This window comes from Falco cherrug, chromosome 3, assembly GCF_023634085.1.
Source record: "Falco cherrug isolate bFalChe1 chromosome 3, bFalChe1.pri, whole genome shotgun sequence".
Classification (NCBI taxonomy): domain Eukaryota; kingdom Metazoa; phylum Chordata; class Aves; order Falconiformes; family Falconidae; genus Falco; species Falco cherrug.
Window position 1 is genome coordinate 99,233,960 of NC_073699.1, and position 27,382 is coordinate 99,261,341.

Consider the following 27,382-nt stretch of genomic DNA (forward strand, 5'->3'; position numbering starts at 1 on the left):
AGGAAACGACTGTTAGGAGAAACCAGGGGCGTTATCTCGCAGCCCTGTGCAAGAGCATGGAATCAAGCTCACATAAACACCTGACAAAAAAAGAATTCACAAAGAAGATGCTACTGATAGGCATGAATTTGAACCGTGGTTATCTGCAGAGCTAACAAAAGCCTCATTTCTCAAGTGGAGAGAAGAAATGTTTCATATAAAGACCACAGAAAAATCTGTGCAATTAGCTTCTTTGCACAGATGCTACTTAACTGAATGCAAATTAGGGAGTGAGAACTGTGCTTGCTAGGGTTCATCTCAATTTGAAGTATAAGATTCAAGTGTAGATGATCAAACAATGGCACAATTTACCTGTTAGGTGTATCGAAAGGACTGAGCCATGGGCTTGAATGCACAGATGGCTTTAAACCACTTAATGCAACACAGAACTTCTGCTCTCCTTAATCACTTCTTCATCTTTTTAAAATTAAGATTTCTTTTTGTGTTTGAGCAAAGTGCACTGCTCCTTCGTAAGGGGGATTGCTCAAGTCCCAAGCTCTCCTTTATTTCTGATTCTGTGGAAGGCTTACTCAACTCCTTCCCATTCCGGGTGAAGAAGGGGCAGCGCTACACTCCTGCTGTCTGCTCCAGCTGGCACTTGAGCACCCCAAGCCTTAATCTCTCCCCTCCTTGCTCTGCTCTCAACTCGCCACTTTCAGCAACGGCCGAGCATCTTCCACATGGAGGTGAGCCACTTTGGCTCCTAGGGACCCAACAACTCAGCTTCTTCTCGCAAGATTTTCTGCCTTGAAACAATTCTGGGTACAGAAAGGCATTGTGAATGTATTTGTGTTGCAAAGTGTTCTTTCTGAGACATCTGCAGAAAATACTTTGTAAACATTGTAAGTCTAAAGCTTTATTTCTGAAGTGCAGAAAAGAATCGTGTTTTCCCCCTAAGTATTTGATTCTCTGTGTAAAAAATGCTGCTCTTTTTTTTTTTTAAACAGTTTTAATGGACAAATACCTTTTCCTCCTGATAATTATTCATTGTAAACAGAACGTCCTGATGCATTGAAGAAGATGAGAAAACAAACATGTCCCAGATGTTAGTCACACTATTTAATGCATTATTGGAAGATACTCGGATATTGTGGTGATGACTACAGTATAAAAGCCCATGCAGAATAGAAACTAGCAACCAAGAAGCTTTTGAGCTGAAACGAAAATAGGATTAAATTGTCCGACTGTGCAGCTCTGGTATTCTGTTTTCTTGTACGTAATCTGATAGGCTTCGCATTATTCTCCAGAATACTTCACTGGGCCAAATTCATTCTTAGTGTAGCTCTGTTGACTTTAATAGACTTGTACAAGAGCTTAGTTTGGTCTATTGTATGTCAGATATTTTATGCATGCAGCATCACTCCTAGGAGAAGATTACTTAAGGATAAAAATGTTATCTACGTTGCAAGACATGGTCCGTCTTCCAGCTGAGACCCAAGAGAGCAAAATAAAAATGTCAACAAATTAATAATTGGCAGTCACCCAGGAAAAGAAGTTAAAATGCTTTTTAAAATAGTAAATCTTTTTTCCATAGTTCCTTGAGAAACATTTTTATGATGTTGTAGGGAAAACTGTTTCGTGGAGTGGGGTTTTTTTTCTTGTTTATCCTATATTTAATTCATTTCTGTCTTCATGATTAAAAAGCTTCAGTCAGCTACATAGACTAATTAGGCTATGCTGTAACAAGGATTACTGAACTGTAATTACTATTTATTCAAATCAGTGAAAGAATTACCAAGGCTTACGTTAAAGACAATAGAAGCTAACAGAGGAAGAAGCAAAGGAGGCCAGCAGTGATTTCAACTGCATGTTGTCAACCACCTCAGCAGTACAGAGTGGCTATCTGAGACCCCAAAATAGTGGCCAGCAAGATTTGCTTGTCAGTCAGTCATTTCAACCACATTTTTCAACACGACCTCTTTTTAAAGGAATACCCTTGGGAAAAAATAATATGTAGACTGTGAATACTAACATTACTAGCTGGTTGATGAAAGAAAGTGCCAGGAAAAATCTACAGAGGTGTATTTGCCTGGTATTTTCGCTCTATTGAAAATGTGGGTGGGTTTTTTTTTTTCTGAAAGATTCCAGACTGCTCGATTGCTGCAAATGCCCATGGCTTTTCATCTGCAGCTTTAATCCACCAGCTACTTCCAAGCTGCATTTCTAGCATTCAAAAAACAATTCCAGCTGCATTTTAATTTCACTGAAAAGTTTTAACAGTCCCAACATGAAACTGCCCACCTGAAGTGCCATCCTGCCTCCTTCCCCTCGCCCCCTTCCCTCCCTGTGCTCTCCAGCTAACAGCTGGTCAGGGCTGCTGCAAGCTGCAACCTGCAGGCAAACGATGCTGCAGTTCCAGGGTTTCATCTAAGCAAAGGTCCTGATCTCGAGATAAATTAGCTGATGTGGAACATCAGTATTGGCAGTCCAGGTTTGTCTTGCTCCGATCTAGAATGACATACTTTGATTCAGTTGAATGACAAAGTTTCGATTCTGGTCAGTGCACAGATATTTCCATTCTACCCAATTGGGTAAAAATTGAGATTTTGGGGGAAACTGTCTTTGCATTTAGTTGTTCTTATGGGAAATGGGGCGTAATACCACTTAGGACTGTAGGTGCTAGTAACGAAAAGAGGCAGCCAGTTAAAGTAGCAATTCTCTTTCTAGTCCTTCCCTGCTCTCCAGTCTCCCAGCTCCCAGCCCCGTGTCTCTGCCCTGCTGTTGGTGTGATTCCCCCAGGCTCAGGGCGGTAAGGAAAGCAGGGCACGGGGTAAGGGGAGGCTATTTTCCAGCAGGTATGTCCCACCTGGGGCGGCTGTGGGAGCCAACAATCGGTGTGGTTTTGTCATTTTAACAACGCATGTGTCTTGCAGAGGGATAATCAATATGTAAAATCACCTTGTAAAGGCTGGGGTGGTTTTTTTCCTCTTTGTATAGAAGACGTGGTTGTTTTCATCCTTTGCAGCCTCAGATCACATGCATGTTGCACACATGAGGACGGGCACGTGGCAGGGCACGATCACCACCTGGGAGGATATCACAAAAGACATAGCTAGGGCATGGATGCATGAATAAAGGTTTGACGTGTAGGACCCTGAAGTCTCCTGCACTCCTGGAAATTTGAGAGGTGTCACTTTCCATGGGGATCCATGAGCTAAATCCTTTTTAACAAAAGCACTGCTGTCACTTTTGGGCTAGTGGAACCTTGGGGCTTCAGCAGTACCGTTCATCTGCATCACCACCACAATGAGATTTGAGAGATGGGACCATTTGCCTTTACCTCCACCAATATGTGTCCATATAGCCCATTTATTGAAACAGTGTCTTCAATACTAGCCTAACAATCCATAATGATTTCCTTGCTCCCAGCAATGTGTCACCTTCAGCTCAGACCTGAGGATGTAGGTGATAAAAGTTAACATCCAGACAGATGATACGTACTGAAAATGCAATTATGTATTGTTTGTTTCATATGTGTCTGATTTTTTGTGTCTGAGCTCCGAAATGCTGCAACAAAGACGCAGTTTCGCTACATAATCTTCTTATTTGTTTTCTAAATCTTTCATTCAGATTTATGCAGATGTTCAGTCTGCAGCTATGCAAAATTTCAGATGGTTGTAGACATAGAAAACACGATCGCTAGTGTTTACATAAGCAAAATCCCTCAGCAACGCTGACTTGAAAACCTGAGTTGACTGTCCCCGCTCCATCTCTGCATAGGCGGCTGATTAGCACTTAGGTTTTAACTTACCTCTTCAAAGTACAGCCAGCGTACAGCTCGGTTCTTCTGAAGCATTTATGAGTTTATACACCGTTGCTGAAATGGAACTTCCGATGTCATCGCACCGATCCCATCTGCCCTTGAGCCGACATAAAAAAGAAAGTGCTGATTCACACTTCCACGCTTGGAAAAATGCTCCTGGGTCCTACTGGCAGACATCGCTCCGTTTGGACCACTGCTGTTACAAAAGCCCCTTGGAGCAAAGACGTCCTTTTTATTTTTGTGTGGTACTTGGCATTGTAACGTCCCGGTCTGTGACTAGGACCCTGAGCTGCAATGGGAATAGAAATAATGTCATAATAAAGGCACTTGGAAAATTCTGCTCAGCTGGCTTGCTTTTGCAGGGATTTGGCTTTGCTCTTAATGAGGTCATGTGAAAGGAGCATTTATTTATTTATTCGTTATTTTTGCATATGTACAAAAGGGTTCTGGAAGCGCACCCTCAGCACCTTTCACACAGCTACAAATCATCTTTATAAAAATAACACTAAACCAAAGTGCAAAGCAGTCACTCAAAATAAGTAGTTAAAAATACTCTTGGTAAATGAAAAGCTGGAATCACATTTCCCTACCAGTGAAGTTCTGTCCCCATCACAGTTGTGTTCAGGGAAAAATAGGGGTCCTTTATACTGGACTTGTAGAGCCAACAGACACGAGCTCTTTCAGACTATAAGAACCGGAGCCTGAAGTTTGGACATAACTTCTGAGTTTGACTTCTAGAGACTGAAGGCCAGACATAAACTCTGTGGAAAAACTTGGGATTTCAAGTGACTTCCTTGGCGCAGCAAAGAGGGGTGGTATCAGTGGGTGTGAGATTCCCTGTATTGCTCTTCTGTGTTCCTAGCAAACAATAAATTATATCTATTCTTCAGCTATTTGTGTCTCCAATATTACATAAAAATAAAAGGACAAGACTCCACTGGATATGAAATATTGACATCATTTTCACATCAACAGCTGTGTATGAAAGTAAAGATACAGCAAAAATTATTGGGTTGTTACTAGGTAGCGCCTCTCCTAAGATAGAGATGATGGCTATCTGCTCCTGTTGCATTTCAGAGTGTTTGGATGACAGTTATATGAAAAATCTAAATACTTTATCGAACTAGTTCTGCTGAAAGTCTTAAAGTCATCTTCTGGGTGATGTTCTTTGTGAACACAGTGTTGTACTCTGAAAAGATGGAATGGCTTAGTCATCCAGGCTGATTAGTTTTGTCAGGCACTGCAAATTGAGTGACCTTCCTTAGGAGTGGTATTTAGGGGGGGTTGTTTTGTTTGAAGTATAAAGTACCTTTTTTTTTTTTTTTGTTCAGCATCCACAGCTGTCTCACTTACTTGTGTGATTCATCAGACGTCATGAGCCACATAAGGATACACTCAGGCTGGATTTTAGAGGAGATGCTCAGGACAACCCAGGCAGAGGCTCTGCTGATGCTGGAGACCCCACTGCATCCCATCAGGGCCAGCACCGGGCAGCTGTGGGTACCACCAGCAGGTGCCGTACGGGAGGTAGGGCAACAGGAGCTGGAAGCACCACACAGGACCGAAGCTCCCACACCTGGGACCTGCTGCAGTACCGACTCAGCACCCAGAAACAGCAGTAGGTCCCATTGCAGCAGCGAGAAGGGTGAGTCTGGAGTGTAAGGAACTGAGCTGAGGTTTATGAGATGTAATGGCTGGGTTTGCCATTCCTTCAGGAGAAAAGCATATAAAGCAAAACATTTCAAGCTTCTTCAGCCATTCACAGTAACCTTAACAAAGTGAGATAACTTAAACACACGAGTTTCTGCTTGCCCTACCAAATTGTAGGGACTTAGCCTTATTGACAAAAGTATGTTCAAAAAACAGTCACTGGCTATATTTTAGGGGCTTTACATCTGTAATACAGGAATTAAAGTAATATTGCTATTTCTGGCAGTGGTGCCAAAAAGAGCATTCATTATTATTTAGCAGGCAGAATACATCTCTACATGACGCTTTCAATGAAAAGATGTAAAATGAAAGGCTTCAGTGTGTAGAAACTAATACAAAATTCCTTCAAAAGCCAGAGCACCCCTCCTCATCTGATGGCCAAGTCACAACTGAAGTAATTTCATCTTCTTAAATTCTGTTATGTCATTTGGGCACACTGGCAGCATTTATCAGTTAGGTACTTATTTCAGCAGCTGTACCTTACCTAAATATATTTATATGAATGTACAGACTACTTTTGTCAGATTTTTACAAAATTGACGAGCTTGAGCCTTTCAGCAACAACATGGATATTCTGTATGGTTTCTGCCAGTTTTAGAAAAGGAATTTTCTGCTGACAAGCAATTAGCTTTCTGCTACTATGAAGATTATTCAATGGCATTTTTGCCATCTGTTACGATGTGTACTTTTCTTAAATGCAACAAAATTTGACACTGAAAGAACAGTGTGGGGGAGAGGTTTCTACACAAGCAGGACCTATCTCAAAAAAAAAAAAAAAAACAGGCACCCAGAACTGAAATCTCTTCTCACATATTCCCCAAAATTCAATGTCTTTCGCAGGTAATTATGTCCCCAAATGACCTTATGGATGCAAACTCTTTTATTGGGCTCCTTTCTTCCATCTGGAAACCTTAGGAAATGCTGTAAGCTAGGCTGTTGTTCGTTAACAAAAGGAAACCTGTTACTTTCTTCTTCCAGCCATGGTATTCATTTGTAGTAATGAGGATAGGGGGAGAAGTTAAGTGCTCTGGGAGATGTGCGTTTTATTTAAAAAGGAATTGTGGTCTAGTGAAATCCTAAAGATAGGAAAGTTAGCTGTTAGTTGGTAATTTCCTTTCTCTTTCTGAATAGCTAAGCAGTTATCTATCACAATTTAAAGGTGCTTTCTTCTAGGTCTTTTGGCTTCACAGTATTTATGTTAGGAAAGCTCTAGATGATGCTGACATGTTAATGTTTTCCCAATTAAATAGGTGCTGCTTTTATATCGTATTTATGTTTGTAAAGTTAATTGTACCTCGGTCCTCCTGTGAGTCACTCCAGCGGGGATGGCTCTCCATGTCAGCTGTAGAGGTGAAAGCCCCCGCTTTGTAGCTGAGCCTACAGCACTGCAGAGCGGCCAGGCTTAGCCCAGCCACGCACTCAGCTTCTGGCATTTATGTCACCTCCCCATGTCTATTGTCCATGACAAGTCTCATAGTTAAGTGATTGTTAGAAGAAACAAAGCATTAGATGACATCTAGAGTTGTGTAAGTAGCTTATGGTTGTGTCCTTCTGCCTTACAAACCACCCCTCTGGAAGGACAGTCTCCTCCGAGCACCCGTTAGGTCTGGGTAACTTGGTCACAGCTAACAGGCATTTCAGAAAGCACACTATGGACCTTGTCGGAGTTTTTCAGTTTGTAGAGTCCTTGGTCGTTCCTAGACAGACAATGCCTTCAGGCTCAGGAGGAGTTTGACTGCATGTCCTCAAGGCCATCGGTTTGGCTGGTGGCTTTGTGGGACTGCAGCGTCAGTTAACAGGCAGCTGCCTGTAAGCTAAAGGTTTCTGAGCTGAAATGATGCAGTTGTACAGCGAATATAACCTGCTTGGTCAATCTACGCACGGAGTATTGCACAAAAGAGAAAGTCACCACCTCGAGACTACAGAGGCTGCATTTCTCCATGGAGGGAAAAATAATCAATTGGATCAAACAAGAAGTTACATTTAACAGTATCCTGCAAACTACTAATAATTATCAACCACAGAGCCTTGGGTTCAGAGCCAGCATCTAGTCTAGGTGCACTAAAGCCCCTGCAACTACTGGAGGCTGCCAGGAGGCAGGTCAGTTAAGCCAAGGCAAGCAATTTCCTAAACTGCAACTCTAACCAAAGATACTGTTGATGCCGAGAGTGAACGAAAAACAAACCCCAGCACACACAGGAGTTATAAGAAAGGAAACATGGGGGTTTATCCTTCCTTGTCTACATTTTTGTAAACAACATTGTAACATGAGTTTTTCTCCCGATTCATGTTGGCAAGTTGTCCTCCCTTTCCCTACAGCCCTACAAGTCTTTGAACACTGATTGGTGTTGCCAGAGAACAGCAGTGTTACCTGCAATGTCAGATATCCCTGCAGCTCAGACTCTGACGGTAGGTGTTTAGGCTTTTGCATCGTTGGCTTGAGATATATACATTACTTTCAGTTTTACACATCTTAAAACATGGCAAGCATAAGAAACAAAGGAGGTTTAACATTAATATTGCATTAAACCAATAACATGAGATTAAATCCAATGAAACAGCTTCCAAAGATCTAATAGAAGATAGTTCTAGAAGGGAGATGTCTAATGGTGTTGAAAGCCTGTTTTGAAAACAAACAGCCAGTCTGAGCTGTTTTGCACAGAGCATGCTGCAGGTTTGCCCTGCTCCCTGAAACTGTTTCTGGCTCAAATAGAAATGTGGATTTTGTGCAGAATAATGAAGTTGGCATGCACTGAAAAATCCATCTCCCCACTTCACAAAGAAATCTCAGGTTGTTGAAGCCTAGGGTCTTGGTGGTCATTAGGAGAGAAAAAGAGAAGCATCTCCAACTCTAATGGGGCCTCTGTAAGTTCAGGTAGAACGTGGCAATCCGCAAGGCTGGAGGTCAGGAGATCCTGGCCACCCCAGGGGGGCCCAAATGTCCCTTTGCTGCAGCTGAGAAAGGGGAACCTCTCTCCACCTCTTTCTCCTAAGTGAGCCCATCTGAGGGAGACCTAGGCACCTGTGGAGGAATGAAGGCAAGTTGATTGGCATTGATGGTATACAGCTGTGGGCTGGCTTCAGGGGCGGTGGGCTGATGTGGATAAGGTGCAGCTGTGGCTGGTTCCTGCCGAGTACTTAAATAGCTCTAAGGGGTATAGAAGAGGAGCAGCCAATATAGAGAGACCTGGAAGAAGCAGAGGGACAAAAGAGAGAGGGTGTGCCCTGGAGGTAGGAGAGATGAGGAGAAGGGTGCAGCAGATGCAAGAAGCAGGGTGGACTGACCTGAAGCGTATAAAGAAACATCATGGACAGTAGATGAACTGTTGAAACCTTGTGGGGGATTGGTGGCTGTGCTGGGGCAAGGCGTGGGAGCTACTTACTGAAGTTAACCTGGTATGGGGTGGTAAAAGCCTTGTTGCAGCCAGCTAGTTTTGAGAGTACCGCAACAGGCACCAACATGCGACCAAGTCGCCAAGCACGCCCTCTGAGAGCACATCTTGGCTAGTGCCACTGCTGCCTCCTCAGCTGGAAGGCAACTGGAGGAAAAAGGGGGGAAAAAAAAAAAGAAACAGGACTTAAAAGGCTGCAGGCACCTTTAAGGAAACCTAGAAACCTGATGAAAATGATCTATGTGGGTGCAGTGCAATGACCAGCATAAAGTGCCTGTGTGAATGTCTGAAAAATATTGTTTCCAGATCTCATATCTTAAGGGATGGGGGGGGGGAAAGAGGAAATGTTTTGTTAATGACTTGCAGCTTTGCCCCAGCGTAGCCCTCCAAAATAAAAACAGTACTAGCTGCAGACTAGTGCAGCTGAAATTGTATCTCTTGCTTTTATCGTTTCTGGATATTTTCCATATATAAATGTTTACATTCATATATCTGCATAATGCCTAATTGCATGACTAGGTCCTCATAAAAGCAGAGCTAAGTTCAGCAGCCCTGAACCTCAGCATAAGGATCTTGTTCCATCGCCTTAGTGATTATCTGGTGCAGTTAATCCGGACTGCATGTGCTAGGTTTGATTCTGATGTGCTGCACAGAAATGATGACAGAAAGCCACAGATAGGAGCAAATACCATGAGCTGAAGTTAACGTTCTCTGTTGTCAGATGCCAATAGTAGTTTACAGCATTTTTACCATGGCTGAACAGAAATAGGGTGGCATCTAACCACATCAACCTGCTTCTGTTCCAGTTTTCCTTTAAAATTACTTCTAGGTCACATTTTTTCTGTTTCACATATTTCTGTTCTAAGCTTTGTAAGAATACTGGCTAATGTATAAAGAAATTGCTGTTACTAGTTTCACAATTACTTCTGCTAAAAACATCTGAATAGTTATTACAGTGTTTATATTATTATTATTATTATATCTTAACCTTGCACTTCATTGCTAACCAAAAACAATCCTAGTAACCCAAACGCTCTAACTTAAGAACAGACCACTGTTTTCTTCTCTAATCAACAAATATGACATTAAAACCTTGTCAGATAAGACAATTTCTGCATTTGAACATACATCTCGACTTGTTTGTGTGAAACAAATGTTTTAGACTTAAATATTGTGTGCTTGCACTGCCCTGTCAGCCCAAGAGGAGGCTGTGGGTTTTGCTGAGGTAAGACAGACCTCTTCACAAGTGCCCTTCTGAGCTGCTGTGGGAAACAGCAGTCTTAACCTTGGTGGGGAGGGGGAATGGGAGCAGTGGGAGTGATATTTCACTAGCCATCTCAAGAATCCTGCTAGCTTCCAGGCTTGGAACAAGTAATAGTTGGAAGACATCTAGTTCAGCACTTGTTCTGGGTTGGATCCAGCAATCAAGCCGGTCTATCACAGAATTAGACAAAAGTGTTGTCTAGGTAAGGGGTTTGAGCACTTAGCTGGTAAAATGTGTTGTTCCCTCAAGGATGTTACAGACTCCTTTCTCTCTTGCAGGGTTTTTGTTCTGTTTTTTTCTGAGCGTGAAAAACACTGAAACAAAAAAAAATAATACAGCATATGGTGTCCGATGTATAAATCAGTATACTTCATTGTTACCACGGGAATGAAGACTTGGAAATTTGTTTTCCGCCGCTTTGTGGTCTGTCTTGCATTTTTACTTGTTTAAAGTAAGGCAGCCTTCTCTTGAAGCAGAACAGTTACATTTGGCACCATCAGAGAGTGTCATGTCCAAAAGGCTGGTTGGGTTTTGTCCAGCTATAACAGTAGAGAGGGTTGACAAGATGGAAACATTTCTTTGCTGACAGTTGACACCTATTTTGTAGAGATGGAAAAAGCAGAGGAGAATCCAGCTTTCAGGGTCCTAGGTAGAAAGCACGCCAAGAAGTTCAGCCCTGAGTGATCCTGGGGCCGTGAGGAGCCTTGAGCCTCTCTGTGCAGGTTAGATGGCTCCAAAGACTATGGGCTCCTTCTACATCCCACTTGTCAGAGCCACAAAGTTATCTCTGACCTTTCTCCTTCTCACCTCCACATCCCCAGTGGAGGAAAGCAAGCAAAGGACAGGCTGCTTCTCCTCTGCTTCTGCAATGGCTTCAGCATCTGCTGCAACACGGGTAAGTTTAACCCAAAGAGGCTCTGGAGAGAATGTCACGGTCAAAGTGACTGAAAACTGATGCGGGGCTTGTATCTTCATTGCATTTATTTTTATGGGTTTGGTTTGGATTTTTTTTTTTTCTCCTGTGTGCAAAGCTCCCTCAGACATGCCCCTTATCACAAAGGAGGACTCTGCATAATGAATTCCTAACATAATGGTCCCACTTCATAATTAATTTATTCATTCTCTTGCTGTATAACTGTTTCTCTACTTAACTGACTGACTTTGGTAATAGTTCTCTGCATAATTGATTCATATTGCTGTTGATTCTCCCCATTTTTATTTAATACCAGAAATTATTTGCTGTATAACTGCTTCATTGCTTAACTCATTATCTACACAATTGCTTGGTATTGTAATTGATTTGCTGCTTAACGGTCTCACAGGATAATGAATAGCACGTAACGGCTGTCCACTTTTCACCTCCGTTTCCCTTCCCTGCATCAGCCTTTCCCTTTCTTGATGTGACAACACGAAGCTTTCCTGACACCCATTTTATCCACTCAGCCCATTTGAAAATGTCACTGCTATCACCAGTCCCCTGGCCCTTACCCTGATGCCTCCAGCCCCCTTTGGTGTCCTCCCCGGCCACTCTCCCAGCTGCATCACACCGTCTGCAGAGCTTCAGCCCCTTCTCTCTCGTATATCCACAGTGCAGACTCACACGGGTTTTTAAACCTGTATACTCATCCCTTCTGTCCTCCTTCCACCACTTAGCTTCATGTCTGTCCCTTCCATGGATGTTTTTGCTTAATGACCCTTGTAATGTTTCTTTGGCATGTTTATGCCTGGAAGACACCCCTGGACTACTCCAGAAAGCCTCTGCGCTGCCTCCTCCTTGAAATCCTCCCTCAAGCACACACCTTCCGCGCTCCACACAATGCCTGTTATGCCAGAGCCCACTAGTGTTACTATCCCTTGTATAACAGTGGTAAAACTTTAAAACTGTGAGCAACACACCCAGATTGCTTATGCATCCTCACACTGCTCCTGATCCTAATTCTCTTCAAAACATATGATGTCCTTCTTAAAAAGCACACGTACGCTGGTGACTTTCTCTTGTATATTTGCACTGCCCTGCCTGAGATGTCTGGGAGAAAATGTAAGTAACACATGCATTTCCAGAAAGTTAAAAAGCCAGCACACAACCATCCTCAGCTTCTTTCCTTCCTGTCGAGATGACTCCAAAACTTCAATCTACTCTTCCCCTATTCGCTTGCTCAGAAATTACATTTTGTTCTGAATCTCCTGTCAGTATAAGCCAGATCTCCAAGGAGCGATTGAAATGCAGCAACGGAAGTCCTGCCTGACAATCCCACTGCGGGACTCCTTTAGGAAAGAAGTAAGACCAGGGTTGTAGAGACATGAAATTCTTATTTGCAACTTACATGATTCCCTAGGTGTAAAGATAAAGAAAAAATAAGTAACTCCTACAGACAACTTCCTCCCTCACTGCTGTCTTCCTGCATATGGCAATCAGAGGCAGCCACTGCTGCCCTTCCGTGCCATGAGAACGATTCCTCCCGCCTTTATTTAGTCAAAGGTGGCGGATGCATCGATGTTTTCTATACAAGGTAATTCTTGGGTTGGTGGGAAGGGATATTGGTCCAAATTGCTCTCCATTGTAAGGCACTCAGCTTTGATAGCTTTAAACATAGATGGTATTTATCTGCTCCTTATACAGGTCAAACACGACTGATGAAAACATAGCAAGATTTAATATTCTAATACAAATGCCATTTCTTATTGATGTCAAGCATAGCACTTGAATAAATATTATACCTCCTTCCATGAAGAAATCACAGTAGGGTTATTTCTGGCAATTGAACCAGCTTCCAGGAGATGTGTTCTGCTGGGGGTTTCTGCAAGGAGCTTGGTGCATGACCCCATTTTAAGATCCCTGGAATGCCTGTTTAGCAACTTGGGGGATCAGGTCGATTGGTTTAAACCTTGTCTGGGTCCTACGACTTTGAACTGGAGCAGCACTGACAGCCAGCACCATTAGCAGTTGCTGCCATCTACGGGTAGGATCATTTTAGCTTTATTCCTCAGTGATTCTTCGTTACGAATAATATACCCGTTCTCATATATAAACAAATATAATGGAAGAAATAAATGACACAGTTATCATTGCTTTCTCCACTAAAAGGGAAGCAAAATAACAGAGAAGGACTTCACCTATGCATCCACCTGAAAAGAACAGAAGATTTTGAACACTTAAAATTATTATCTGCTGTAGACAAGGGAAAAAAAATTATATTGCTTTATTTTCCATCTTCAGTATGTCACATGCTGCCTTTGCTTTAAAACCATTGGGGCACACTTATCCCTGATTGAACAGCACCGAGATGACTCCAAATGCACAAATGCACCTTATCATTTGCATATTCATTTGAATGCTGTTATAGCTTTTTTTTTTTTTTTTTTTTTTTTTAATCCCTTCAAAGTGGGAAAGCATTCATGCACTGGTGACTCTCATTCTTTTCCAGCCTGGGAGGTTTTTAGCTTTTCCCATTTAGAATTAAGAGCAGTTTGTGGTATTCATCACCCATGACAGCTGTTAATCCCTCTCAACTCTATACAGTCACTGTGCTAAAACATTCTAAGTAACAGGACTATTCAATGCTATTTTGGATTGCACCTGTGGTCCCTTTAGCTCATTCATCTTTCTCTGACACTGGCTAGTACCAGGTGCTTGAAGGGGGGAAAGTGAAAAACCTCTATAGTGGAAAATTAATGCAAAGGCACAAGAACTTGCTATTACAAGTAACTGCATCGTAAAATCCCTTTCACAAGCCAACCACATCCATCTAAAACCTGATTTCAGTTGTTGATCCCTCCCAATTCCTGTTGGGAAGCTTTTCACAAGGGCTGTTCTGTTGAGTAAAAACCTTTTAATTTCCAATCGACATTTATTTCTGGCCACTTCACACCAAATGTTCCTTTCTCAATAATGTCCTTTTGCACAAAGCATTTCTTTTTTCTTCTCTGCCTATTTTTAAGCTCCTGTTTTGTTTACAGATGGAAACAAGATTCCCTCTCAAGCTTTGTTTCGCTAAGCTAAACAAGCCAATCTCTTTTTAACCACCCACGACAGAAAAAACTCCACTCCCCTTAATTATTCCATTGATGCTAGGTGGCCAGTGTGAATATGAATTCATATTTCCTGTATTGGATAACTGTGGTTTGTATTTGAAATGACATTATACTCAAGGGTCAATGAAACTTTCCATGAAACTCCACTAAAAATACCCTACTTGATGCACCTTAGTGTTACGTTTGCTTTCCTCGTGGCCATAGCACATCGGTGGGTCAACCATACCTCTCAGAGCTCGTGTTACTCTCCCCTTCAGTCTTCACCTAAAAGTACAGCAGGTATTATTAGTCCTTATTTTGCGCTTTGCATCACTTCGCCATTTCTGTTACCCCAGTTTTTAAGGTCATCCACAACTTCTTAATCCTGCTCTGCAGATTTCACTGTTGCAGCCAAGGGGGTTATAACTCTTTGATCCACGAACGCTGTGTGCCAGCAGGGAGAAAGTTTTCAGGCCACTAAGCATGTAACCTTCAGCACTTGCTTCATTTATAGTCCCTGAGTAAGACCTAATGACTTCCATGGGGCAATGGATAGATTAAAGCCAAGCATTAAGCAGCCTAGAATCATGAGACAGCAGAAAGTTGTTTGTCCCGTCCTTTCCTGGCTTGTGACTACACTGCTTATGCCTTTTCATGCAGGAATTAGTCCCTGATGCCCAGTTAGCAAAACTGATAGCCCTGAAGTTACTGCAGCCCACCGAGGGTGCCCCCAGGCCTCGGTGAATCCACCTGCTGGTTCATATCCACCAACCTTCAACGTGGAGATGGTCGAAACAGGGGACATGGGAGATGACAGCAGGAAGCGGGAAAAATGAATGAGTTGATCTCTGACACAAAGACGGAAAGTCAGCTGCACGAGGAGATCTCTGTAGCCAGCGGTAGTGACTTTCCTTCCCTTCAAGAAGATGAAAACAGGCACTGTGTGATGGCCAGCACGTGGGTGTATTTGACCTGGAATGGGCTGACTCCAGCTGCAATCACAGCCCTCATCGATACAGCGCTTCTTGCATGCATCCTCTGCCATTGTATCCAAGAGCAGAAATCACCTGCAAAACGCAAACCGGCAGATGATGCAAAAGGAGACAGCTCAGTAGTCATAATTTTGCCTTTCAATTGTCATAGCAAGCACAGAGCTTTGAAAAGGATCATTGAAGAAAGAGTATCGAAGAAAGAGTATCACAGAAAATACACTGTGCCAATTTCTGAATCATCCATAGATGAAAACACAACTGCCTGCAGGCTCACAAATGTCAGCATTTACTGCCATGCTAATGCCAGGCAACGTGCATACAACAGCCAAGCAGATGCAAGGCACATTAGGCAAGTTTCTGCTTTTATTTATAATGAAAACAAACAACTGTGTGGGTGAGCCCACCCATGCCCCCCAACTTGTGCAGTGCAAGCGGTTTGGGAAATGGCTATTCATGTAGGATGAGCCCGCAAGTAGATTACCACTTCAGTATATCAGAAAGGTATTATTTATAGCTTATTTTTGTAGTAAGAGCGACGGCTTCTAGCATTCTGCTTTACCACGCCAGCAGCTGGAGGGAGTTGCTGCAATAGACGCTGGCCTCGTGCACATGCATTGTCCCAGCCGCTGGGATGAGCCGTGCCATGGTGGTTCACCTGCCTCCGCATGGAGCTGGGTGGTTCCATCTTCATAGTGACCAACCATAATTATCGATTCTGGCAAGAACAAAAGGTGCCACGTGTTTTTTGTGAACATGTATGCAACCCATACCAGTGATGCCAGGGCGTTAATGTATAACAGTATATGTATAACCTTAGGTTTAATGTATAACCTTAGTATATGCGCAGCCTTAGTATAATTACTCAATTGTAAACGAGAAGTCCTTATATTAGTGTAATTGTTCAGCTAGTGATCAAGAAGGTGTGGTATTGAACGGACAAAATTTATGATCTAACTTGAAAGGAACATCTAGGATAAAAGAACTGATTGAACTTCACAGGTAAGAGAAAAGAACTGATCGAACCTCATGGAAACCCAGCAGGTTTTGCCAAGTAACATCGTAACAGGACTAAGATGACCAGGTCATGGAGTATTTGGGAATGAATTTGGGTCAGTGGTTGCAAAAGCAGCCCTTCGACTCAGTTCGAAAGAAACTACGCATGTGCAAAAGGAGGGACTAATGTAAATGAATCTTGGGCAGATAACGAAATATATAAGGATCCTGGAAAAATGAATGCAGAATATAAAGGACATATTTGAGGACAAGGTGAGCACATTAGGAGGAGATACCCCTGTACTCCCAGCACCGTAACGAACCACCCCTGCTTTCGAAACTTCAAAATAAGTCTTAGAATGATTCTCCGGCCGATCTTTCGGCAGCAGAACAGGCCAACAGCCTTGCCGTGAAGTATGCGCACCACAGAAAATGGCAGTGGGCCAAGCTGGTTTCCTCTCCTATTAATTCCCTGCAAATATTAAGTAAACTTGCTTTACCAGCATGTAAGGCTAAAGGCCACCTGTATCACCCGTGCTGCCATGCAGTGCTAACGCGCGGCCTGGCCCGCTCCCGCACCAAGGGAAGTGTTCCATTAAGGCCCCAGACTTTTTGAATCCTTAAGTTCTAAGACCTAGTTCTTAACTAAGGCTCCAGATCCACCCAGTTCCCTAAATTCTGCTCATTACTGCGTTAGTAACACTGACACCTGACATCAGGGCCCTTTTGGCTGCTGAACGCTGCTCTTGGCCCAGAACTAAACACAACGTAAACATGAGGTGGGGGCGGCAGTGGGACGGGGACCGGGACCGGCACAAACCACCCTCCCAAAATGCTCTTTTATTCACTTCAGTAAAGGATGGGGCTAGCTGCGCGACGCCTGGAGAGCCTGTGCTGCTAGCAGCTAGCTCCTGGCGCCCCAGCAAGCCCGGGTCGCGGCCCACGGGGGCCGGGCAGCGCCGGTGCCGCCGCGACCCCCCGGGAGGGTACCGGCTCCGCCCGCCCGCCCCGCGTTTCTCGGCGCGGCCGCCGCGTGAGCCACAGAATCAACCGCGGCCGCTGGCGGCGCCACCCGCCTGCTTCGCCACGTGCCGGAGGCGGAAGTGAGACACGGCGCGCGGCGGAAGTGAAGCGCCGGGGCGGCCCGTGCTCGGCGATGGCGTCCTCCTTGTAGCGGCGGGCGCGGCAGCAGCCGTTCCCCTCCTTCCTCCCCTCTATCCGTCGTCGGGACCGGGCGGCGCGGCTATGGCCAGGGGCCAGGCGGCCGCGGCAGTGAGCGGTGGAAGGCGGGCGCTGCTGCTGCTGCGGTCGCGCTGCGCGGACGGCGCCCTCCCGCCCGTCGCCGCCGCCTCACGTGACGGCCGCGCGGCCCCCTCCCCCGCGCGCCGCCGCCTCAGCGAGTGGCAGCGCCCGGCCGCGCCGCGGGGCCCCGCGGCCGCCGTTACCGGCAGCGAGGGGTGGGGGAGGCGTGTCGGCGGGTCCGGCAGGGAGAGCCGCTGCGGGGAGCGGGGTGAGGAGAGCGGGGGGGCGGGGTGGGGAGTCACCGAGGCTGGAGTAGCCGGGGGTCTGCAGGGCACCGCCGCCCTCCGCGGCAGCGGTGGAGGCTGCCCGTAGCGGCGGTTAGGGGAAGGGGTTTTCTCCCCCGAAGGCTAAATTGGCTGTTTTTTATTGATCTGTAAGGCAGCTAAGGCATAGCCGTGTCTTTTGTCCAGTTGTCTTAAAATATACGTCTTAAATATATATTCATGGTTATAGATACGGCTAAAATAAAATATATGTCTGAAAATACAACGTCTTTCGGGACAGAGAGTTCGGCCTCCTGACGATTTACCTCACGTTCCAGCTTGCGTTCTTCCCGCCAGCTGGGTTATGTGAGTGTCCCAGTGGAAACTACGCTGGCTTAGGTTTGCATTCAGCGTTGAAAATATTTTCTGTAAAAATGTTAAATGGCAGTTTGTGAGTGATTTTTGTCAGAAAGGCAACCGACAAAGGTTTGTGTTTTTAACAGAAAATGGAAAGAGCCTGTGAGTTTAGTCTGCAAAGCTTGGAAGTGCTCACAGCTTCCACCGGTTGTGCTGGCGATGGTAAAGGAACAAGTTTCCAGACCCTGACACTTGGTGGGGGTTTTCCAGGACATCCTCTTGGAGAGCGTTCACAAGTACAGCAGTAGCGTATTCTGTTTTCAAGCTCTTGCGCTTGTTCGTTCGATACCTTTTCAGTTTGAAGCAAGCTGTGTTAATCTCGACGCACAATCTAAAATTTTGTCATAAATAAAAAGTATTTGGGGTAGTAAGGAAATTCCAGGAAAGCAAACAATTTGATTAATTATTCTTTCTTAAAAGTAACTTACATTTTTTTCATCTCTTTTAATTTTCAGATGTAAGCATCTCTGCATCATCGTCTTTACAAAGCAAAGGGAATATTTCCTTACTGGGGAATAGGAAGCTTTTTTTTGACACTCATGCGCTGGTATGCCTCTTGGAAGAAAATGGTAATTTGCTGGAAACAGGTGGCTTTTTTAAATGGGATTTTATGAGTGTTGTTTTAGTTTACAAAGTCTGTTACTTCTCTTTGATGTGTGATGTTACAGCTTCAGTTTTACAGATATATTTTTATATACACTGGATAAGAACTTGTAGGGGGTTTTCTACTTCCAAAAGGAAACAGTGAGCTTATATAACTTTGATTGGAACAATGTGTTATTCTAATGGTAATTAAAATGCTAAAAAGAAATTAAATTTTAAGAATTTGGAGTAAGAAACAGAGTTTTCAAGGTAGTGGTTTAAAATGTATTAATTGGATTCCAACGTATTTAGTATATAACACCCTGAATATATAACAATGTAATACAATAGGATTGAATGCAGAATACTATGTAAAATGCAGCTTCTAGGACAGATCGTAGAATACTATTTGAAATATGGCTGCTTTTATGCTAAAACATAAGGGAATAGATTATTTTGGGTTCACACTAATGTTGCTGAGGTGGGGAAGGTATTCTAAGGTGAAGTTCTGTACAGCTATATTGGCTTTTAACAGCTCTCCATCCCTGAAAAGGAGAGTGTCTGCTCTCTTTCCCCTGCCACATGGCTTTTCTCTCTTTCCACGGGCCAACCTAATTCTCAGAAAAGTCGCCAGCTCTTTTGCTGGATTGGTAGTCTGAGATGCTAGTTGAATGAGCCCTGGGGATGAGGGATAAGGAGAGAGGGGTATCTCTTCTTCCCTTTGGTGGTGGCAAACTATTGCACTAGCTCAGCTATTGAAAGCGTCTCACTCTCAGACCCCGTATGTGCCAACTGCTAGTTAGTTTGAAACAATCATGCTTTTCCAAGTGTTTCTTCTCATAATGATCAAATCTTGTTCATGGAATTTTTGCTTCTACATTTTGAAAGTGAAGAAGTTGAGAGTATTTCTGGTGACAATGTTTTACCATAGTTCGCAATATATTCAATTTGAAAAGTTTCTAATAGGGACTCGGAGGCTCGTAGGCCTAAAATCAGAGCAGTTAGCTTTTTTCAACTGCTGAGTTTTGCACATCTTCAGCGGTACTGGAAGATTCAAAGTATAATGAAATTAAGTGTCTGCTTTTCAGGTGAGAATTCTTGCTCATAGAAATAACCACATGTGACACATGACATTCCAGAATACTTCTAGATAATTTCCAGCATTTATCCTGCTGATAATTGTAGTAGTGCTGTGCTGCAGAAGCAGCTATACTATGTCACAAACATAATTGTGAGGTGGAGGAACTTGGATGTACTGACTAGTTGTGTTCTTTTGTTAGTGCTGGATCAAGAGGAGTGTCTTACTGTCTTTCATAACTGACATTCATTTCAACTTGGCGCTGAGTATAGCAAGTGGCGTTTCTGTAAACTGTTCAGATTAAGATCTTTTTCTGAATGTTGTTGCATTTTGTTTTGCTTAGGGTTCACAACTCGGCAGTCGGAGGTCATTGTATCTGCATTAGTGGAAATTATGAACACCAACCTGGATATGATTTACAAGGACATGGTCACCAAAGTACAGCAGGTTAGATCAGAGACAACAATGGGCCTAAAGTAAATCAAAACATTGTATGCCTGCTAATGAAATATATGTTGCTAGTTATTATTTGTTAGATGAGATATTTTAGAAGTGCGAACATGAAGAACAAACATCCCTGTGTGTATCTGTTGGCTAGTTAAATTTGTCTTGACTTCATCAAATATTTGTGTTGTGGTGGACCTTGAGATTTAGGTGCTGTGAGCTGGTATGCAAACCACGGGTAGCTTTTTCGTTTCAGCCTTATTATAGTGTGAAATAGAATCACTTAGAAGGCTTTTAGACAGACATAGGAGGTATTCAATACATGGATTTGAATAGTTACAGCTCCTACTTATTCTTTTGTGGACTTGTAACAAGGAAGTACAGTTTCCTTCTGTTACTACCCTGTTATATGGTACCTTTCTATTTATCTCTTCATGTCACAATGACATTCATATTGTGTCAGAATTGAGCTGAATTTTTTTTTTATATGATGTTTTTAGGGCATAATTGGTGTAGTTGTATACACTGATAAGATGTAGGAAAGTGTATAGTTTGTATGCTAATATAGAAGTCTATCTCCTTTTCCTTTGATGCATACATTGTTCGTGGTATCCTCTAAACCTACCCAGCATGTACGTTTTGGTGGGAGGAAGTGAAGAAAACTTGCTTGGAGGTTGACTGATAATGCTGAATATCTGCAGAGATCCTTCCTGGCTACCAAGAAATGGTGTACAAGTGAACTGGATTGTTAGCTTCGACTTCTGAGGGAATGATTGCTTTGATGAATAATTGGGTCTGGAGGCAAGGCGTGTTCTAATACTGGCTGTGTTTTTTCTTTTTTTTGTCATTTTTTTTGGGGGGGTGGGGAAGGGTGACAGCCCTTTGTCAACTCATACAACGGTAAATCCGTCTAAGGAATTGGACATGACAGTGTTGAATATTGCCATGTTGAGCTGTTAGGCATCTGACTTCAGAAATGAAACTGCAATTCAGAGTAAGACATGATTCACTGCATGTGGAACTTGAGCATCTTTGAATGGCTTTCACAATATCTGCTATGCTGGATTCCCTGCCACATAAGCTTGTGAGATAGTGCTGACAAGAAGCATACAACCTCTTCGGCTGCTCCGTGAGGCTGGGCTTTACAGCCCCAACTCCTCACCTTCTGAGCACAAGCTTTAAGTTATTTCATAGTAACAAGGCTGCTGTCTTAAAACATGAGAAAACAGCAGCTGCTGTCTTGGTAATATAATAGTCTTGGCAGTACAACATCTCATTTAGAAGTGGGATACCTGGATTTTGCACTGCCTTCCATCTAGGGAGGTTCCAGCCCATCATTCCTAGCTTTTTAGATTCCAGGCTAAGAAGACATGTGAGTGCTTCCTCCTCCTGCGCTGAACTTGTTCCACAGTCTGTCAGGGAATGCAACACTAAAGGGACCCTTTCTCCTGCGGTTGGTTGTATTTTAAGTAAGCAGTCTGCAATAAGCAATCTCAACATCCTTCTGTGCTCAGCCTTTTTGAATGAAAGTAAACAAGTTTTCCTTCGTTTTGTACTGAATTCAATGTTGCTACTGATGGTAGATGTTTTCTGAGACTCAGATTTGACCCTTAGGTGACTTTTTGCCATTAAGATTTAAAGGTGCAGGTTTGTATGGCGTGCTAAGATAAAGCAGCTCAGGAGGTGTGCATGCCATGAATTCTGGGCAACATGATAAACCTGTACTTCTTTGTAGTCTTTTTGCATAAGGTCTTGTGCCAAAAGAGAATGAGGAATTGGAATAAGGTTTGGAACGTTCTGGATGTAGTTATTACCATTAGGCCATAGTTGGGTATGAAAAAGATAGTTTTGCACTGGTTAGATAAAACCTTATGGAAAAATAAGTGTGTGTGTGTGTGTGTATAGACATCAGGAAGAGAAGGAATGTAGAAGATTCTGTTCTCTGTTTTCTGAGTTCATTGAAGAGAGAACAAAAGCAAGATTGGAGACATCTGGGAGTAAGAGAAGAGGTGTCCATGGCAGTACTCTTTCTGTAGACTTTTTGTAATGTGTGCAGTACACTGACCCCGTTTTTTCAGTCTTGTGGCCAGGCTACCTGGTGAGGCTCCTCCAGATGCCGCTTGGAAATATAATGCTGCAAGTTAGAGTAGCATTTCCTGAGTGGCTGTGTCAGATTTGTAGGGTTCTTAGTCCAGAATCAAAACCAAGGGACTACTTATTAGAAGGAGATCTTCAGAGAAGAGAAAAGGCAGTCCCTGTTGGCATGTGTGGATTGTGTAGGAACTAGAACAATGTCTCCAGACTTTGCCGTCCTTGAAAATTGCAGAGCATTCTTGTTTGTCTTCTGTCAGTTCAGTGTAACAGGCTGAGCAGAGCAATTAAAACTGTAAGTATAGTGCGTGATTCTGAGTAGCGAAGCAGAGTGAGCCCTCTTGCAGGGTGAGGTAACAAAGGAGGTAACTACAAACCAGTATGGTTGCGCTGAGGAGTTTAGGTCTGAAAGCAGGGTTTTCTCGCTTAGCTCAGAGACACCTCTTCTCTCCCTAATGCCGGTGCTACCTTAAGAATTTGAAGACTTGGAAGAAACTATTTCCTAGGCTATTAACTGAATTATTCTGGTCTGCTAATTTTGTCAAACGTGGCCAACTTACTTATTTTGCCACCGTCCCTTGATTTATCTTGCTTTCTGAAACTCAGATACTCAATCTGAAATTCCTGAATTAAAACTTTTGGGGTACCAAAATAACCTGTCATATTTGTAGGCACAGATGAGAAAAAGCATTATAGTTGTTACATCTTCTGAGGTTTTTCTTTGTTCTTTTAAAGGAAATTGCACTTCAGCAAGTAATGTCCCATATTGGTGGCGTGAAAAAGGACATGATTATTTTGGAAAAAAGTGAATTTTCAGCACTTCGTTCAGAAAATGAGGTAAAAATCACTATTTTGGAAAGTGCTACTCTAGCACTTGCTTATTTTTTCCCATGGTGTAAAAAAAGTCTCGTACCCAAGGGGTTGGCTCTGGGGCCAGTATGGTTTAACACCTTCATTAATGATCTTGTTGATGGGGCGGAGTGAACCCTCAGCAAGTCTGCAGATGATTCAAAGCTGGGAGCAGTGGCTGATACACCAGGCAGTTGTGCTGCCATTCAGAGGGACATCAGCAGGCCGGGGAAATGGGCCGACAGGAATCTCCTGAAGTGGAACAAATACAAATGGCAAGTCCTGCCCCTGGGGAGGGATAGTGCCATGCACTGGGACAGGCTGGGGGTGACTAGCTGGAAAGCAACTCTGCAGAAAGGGCCCTGAGCGTCCTGGTGGGCACCAAGTTGACCACAAGCCAGTGATGAACCCTTGTGGCAAAGGTGGCCAACAGCCTCCTGGGCTGTGTTAGGGGGGCTGACAGTGGGTCAAGGGAGGTGATCCTTCTCCTCTGCTTGGCCCTGGTAAGACTTCATCGGGAGTGTTTGGTCTAGTTCTGGGCTCTCCAGTGCAAGGGGGCATGGACGTGCTAGACAGAGTCAACAAACTGTCCAACAAGATGACAAGTAAGTGACTGGAGCATCTGACCTATGAGGAAAGCCTGTGAGAGCTGGCAGTGCTTAGCCTGGAGAAGAGAAGGCTCAGGGGATTTCATCAATGTATTCACATATTGAAGAGAGGGTATAAAGAAGAGACAGGCTCTTTCCAGTGTTGTCCAGTGGCAGAACAATAGGAAATTGACACAGATCAAAATGCAGGAAATTATGTTTAAACATAAGAAAACCCTTTTTATTGTAAAGGTGGTAGAGCACTGGAATAGGATACCCAGAGAGGCTGTGGACTCCCTGTCCTGGAGATACTCAAACCCCAACTGGACATGGCCCTGAGCAACCTGCTCTAGTTGCCCCTGCTTTGAGCAGGGGATTGGACTGGATGATCTCCATGATAGAAGATGCTACAGCTCTACCTGTTCCATGTATCTTTTGAAAGAGATAAAGTAATAGAAAAAATTTGGATTAGAAAGGACCTCTAGAGAACGTTAGGTGGTTGCAGGCTGCAGTGTGATTGCCATTTAGCCATCTTTTAAAGCTGAAGAAACCCAGCTCTCTGTCCTCCTCACTGCCCGTCCCCAACATAGTGTGCTTCGGCCCCCTGTCATCTTCATGACCCTCCACTGGACTTGCTCCAGTCTGTCAATGTCTGTCTTTTACCAGGGAGCCTAAAACTGGACACAGCACTCAGTGCAGGCTCGCAAGTGCTGAACATGGGGAATAATCACTTCCTTCAGCCTGCTGCTTTTACTCTTGTTAATGCCATCCTATGCTGTTGGCCATTTTTACTGCTGTGGGACATCACTGGCTTCTGTCTTGTGCTGTTTGGAAGTGCACAGTACTGAGTAAACGTGTGTATACGCACATACCTGTACGTGTACCGAGGACATAGTTAAACCACGCTTGGTTTGCCTTCTTTTTCACATTATGCATTATAGACATTGTTATTGATCATGCAAATTCATCAGTGTTTCTAGATTACGTGGGTTTATGTACAGTAATAAAGTGCACAATTTTTTTCTGCTCTTTCAGAAAATAAAACTTGAACTCCAGCAGATAAAGAAGCAAGTCATGGTAAGATACGGTACCAACAGAATTAAGAATTGACACCTGTGTAGTTTGCTTTGAAAATAAAAAATAACAATTGTAAAAGCTGTACTTAATTGTGATACACAGGATACTGAAATTGCAGTTGATGGTATACTGTGAGCTGCAACAAAGACAATTCCATGTGTACTTTTTTTTTTTCACTTATGTGTCCTTAATTCAGTTTCAGAAAGCAGCTGCTATGTCATGGTTAAGGCTGAGTCGAGTTCTGCTTTTAGGGCTGCCTGTTACATGTAAAGGTGCAGCATGCTTTTAGAATTGCTAATTGGTTTGAGTTTTGGTTGTGGGTTTGGTGTTGTGTTTTGAAGACTTACCTGTTAGCTGTCCAAAATTTACAATAGCTTTTAAATGGCTGCTTTAGACCACAAAGTTTGGGACCATATAACCAAATAACCATTACAAGAAAACAGACTCTCTGTAGAAAATGTACTTATTCTTATTCTTACCAGGTTTAAGCATCAGTGCTGTGTTTCTGTTCTTCGTTTGTTTGGCTGGAATAGCACTCCAAATACCCTTCTACCATAAGAAACATCTTAAAATCTGTTATTTCAATGGGTGTGGAGTCAAAAGCAGCCTTTACACAGAAACAAACAGTCTTGCAAGAGTGATTATGATTGGAAACTAGGAACATTAACTGCTTTTAGGGAGTATGGACATCTTATTTGAGAACTACTGTTTCCTGCTGAAGTGTCCTTCTTAGGTGGAAGGATGGAACGCTCTTCCTTCCCTAGGATTTGTCTGTGAAACTGTCAGACTGTGGACTTGAGCTAGCTGTCCATGTGGCCAAACTCAGCCTACTGCCTCCTTGCCATTTCTTTCCTATTCTCATCAATGTCTTTTTGTATTGTCCTCTTAAAAAGGAGAATATAAATTTCTCAAGGCTAATCCTGCATGTTTAGTACTGTATTATGAAGTGCTTAATACAGCTGTTTTCATAATACCATTTAAAAATACTTTTGGCATCTAATTTTTGAATTGTAACTTATTTTGTAGTTTTAGTTGCATATTAATGAGTTAGTATAATCCACTGGTAGAGCATCAAGGGTGTGAGTAATCTTTTCTTAAAAGCTAGATGTCTTAAATTTAACTTTAAGCTGTAAATGTAATTCTCACAAGGGCAAGTTATTTTATGTTTGCTTGTACATTTTCCTTTAAAAGACAAAAAGATGCAATGTTGTAGAAGTTTAAGAAAAAATTATTTCTAATTTTTGATTTATTAAACTGTAATGTATCGTGTTGTAATGACATCTAAATCATAAACCAGTTCAAAAATTCAAACATAGAAATTGAGTCTGATTATTGTCCATACTAACTTAATGAACTCTTGACTAGTTGACATTGGCCTACTTGAGAGATGCTTACTTGGTTTTAATACTAGAAACTCCCAGAACATCAGCAATCTTTTGCTTCTCCCACACATTCATCTGATCAGCAGTTTGCCGCATGACAAACTGTCAGCTGGCTGGAATTCCTGCCAGGAGGTTGCATTAAAATGGCAGCTGTCACTGAGAAAAGCAGGAATCGCAGTCACTGATGAAATAAAATGGAAGTCTGCAACTTAGGGTAGTTTTGAAAAGTTAGGTTTTTAAAAAATATAATAAACATCTTGTGACTTCTAAAATGCCTATAGCTTTTTCTGAACGCTTTTTTTACACTGGAAGGTTAGAAACTCCTTTTGAAGTTATTTTGAGGCTTCAGGTTGCTTTGTGGAGCAAGTCCAACTTATAGGGGTACCTAGACCTTGGATTTCTAGAAATCAGAGAGAGTTAGAGGGTATAGGAAACATTCCCAGCATTTATAGAAGGATATGCTCTCAATTAAGTGCTGTTCTCAGTGTTCTGATTTTAAAATCAATTGTTAGATTTTGATTGTGAGATCCAATTCTTGAGTATTTTAGGAATACTTACACTTTTGAAAATTATGTACACTAGTTAGAGAGAAGATTCATTCCTGAGATGTGTAAGGAAAGGCGCAATATATTTGTCTAATTCTTTCTGCTCGTGCTTAAATAGAAAATCATGCATGCTGCTCTATCTTTTTTTTCCCATTAGGATGAAATTACCAAAGTTCGTGCAGATAACAAGTTAAACCTAAACCTAGAGAAGAGCAGAGTAAAAGAATTGGTAAGTTTTAGCTACTTTCTTCTAGAAACATCTCTACATGGAGTCCTCTCCAAATTTGTGTAAGAGCATCTTACCCAAAGAGCATTTTCGTACTTATCTATAGTATCACTCAGCTTCAAGGTGGTAGTAATCCAAGTTACTCATCCTTATGCTGCTATAGTACAAGGTGCCATGTTTGGTTTTGTATGTCTGTCTGTTTTGATGTTGGTTTAATATCCGGATTAACATATTACACTTAAATATATCAGATATTTGTATTTAATCTAAATATGCTGACTAGCTGCCTAGAGGTTTTCTATGTTATTAGTATATGTCTCTTTTCACACCTGATTAAACTTACATATTTATTAAATGTGTCATCACTGAAGATGATTCATTTGCCTATAGCTAAAGAATTTATAGCGTAGCTAGTTTGTCAGGAAGTACCTATTG

General features: G+C 42.7%; 1 protein-coding gene across 3 annotated transcripts in view; it reads left to right on the plus strand.

Annotated features, from left to right (window-relative positions):
- The first annotated feature begins 17,280 nt into the window (after positions 1 to 17,280).
- The window catches only part of MCUR1 (mitochondrial calcium uniporter regulator 1), a 44,442-nt gene continuing 34,340 nt past the window's right edge, over positions 17,281 to 27,382 (plus strand). For 2 of the 3 annotated variants that reach the window (XM_055704537.1, XM_055704538.1), the window contains exons 1-6: positions 17,281 to 17,674; positions 18,542 to 18,655; positions 20,090 to 20,193; positions 23,017 to 23,118; positions 24,753 to 24,794; positions 26,879 to 26,950. In XM_055704537.1, the coding sequence (XP_055560512.1) occupies positions 17,410 to 17,674; positions 18,542 to 18,655; positions 20,090 to 20,193; positions 23,017 to 23,118; positions 24,753 to 24,794; positions 26,879 to 26,950 (699 nt within the window). In that variant the 5' untranslated portion in view covers positions 17,281 to 17,409. The remainder of the gene's footprint in view (positions 17,675 to 18,541; positions 18,656 to 20,089; positions 20,194 to 23,016; positions 23,119 to 24,752; positions 24,795 to 26,878; positions 26,951 to 27,382) is intronic. The other variant, XM_055704536.1, reaches the window with a different exon arrangement.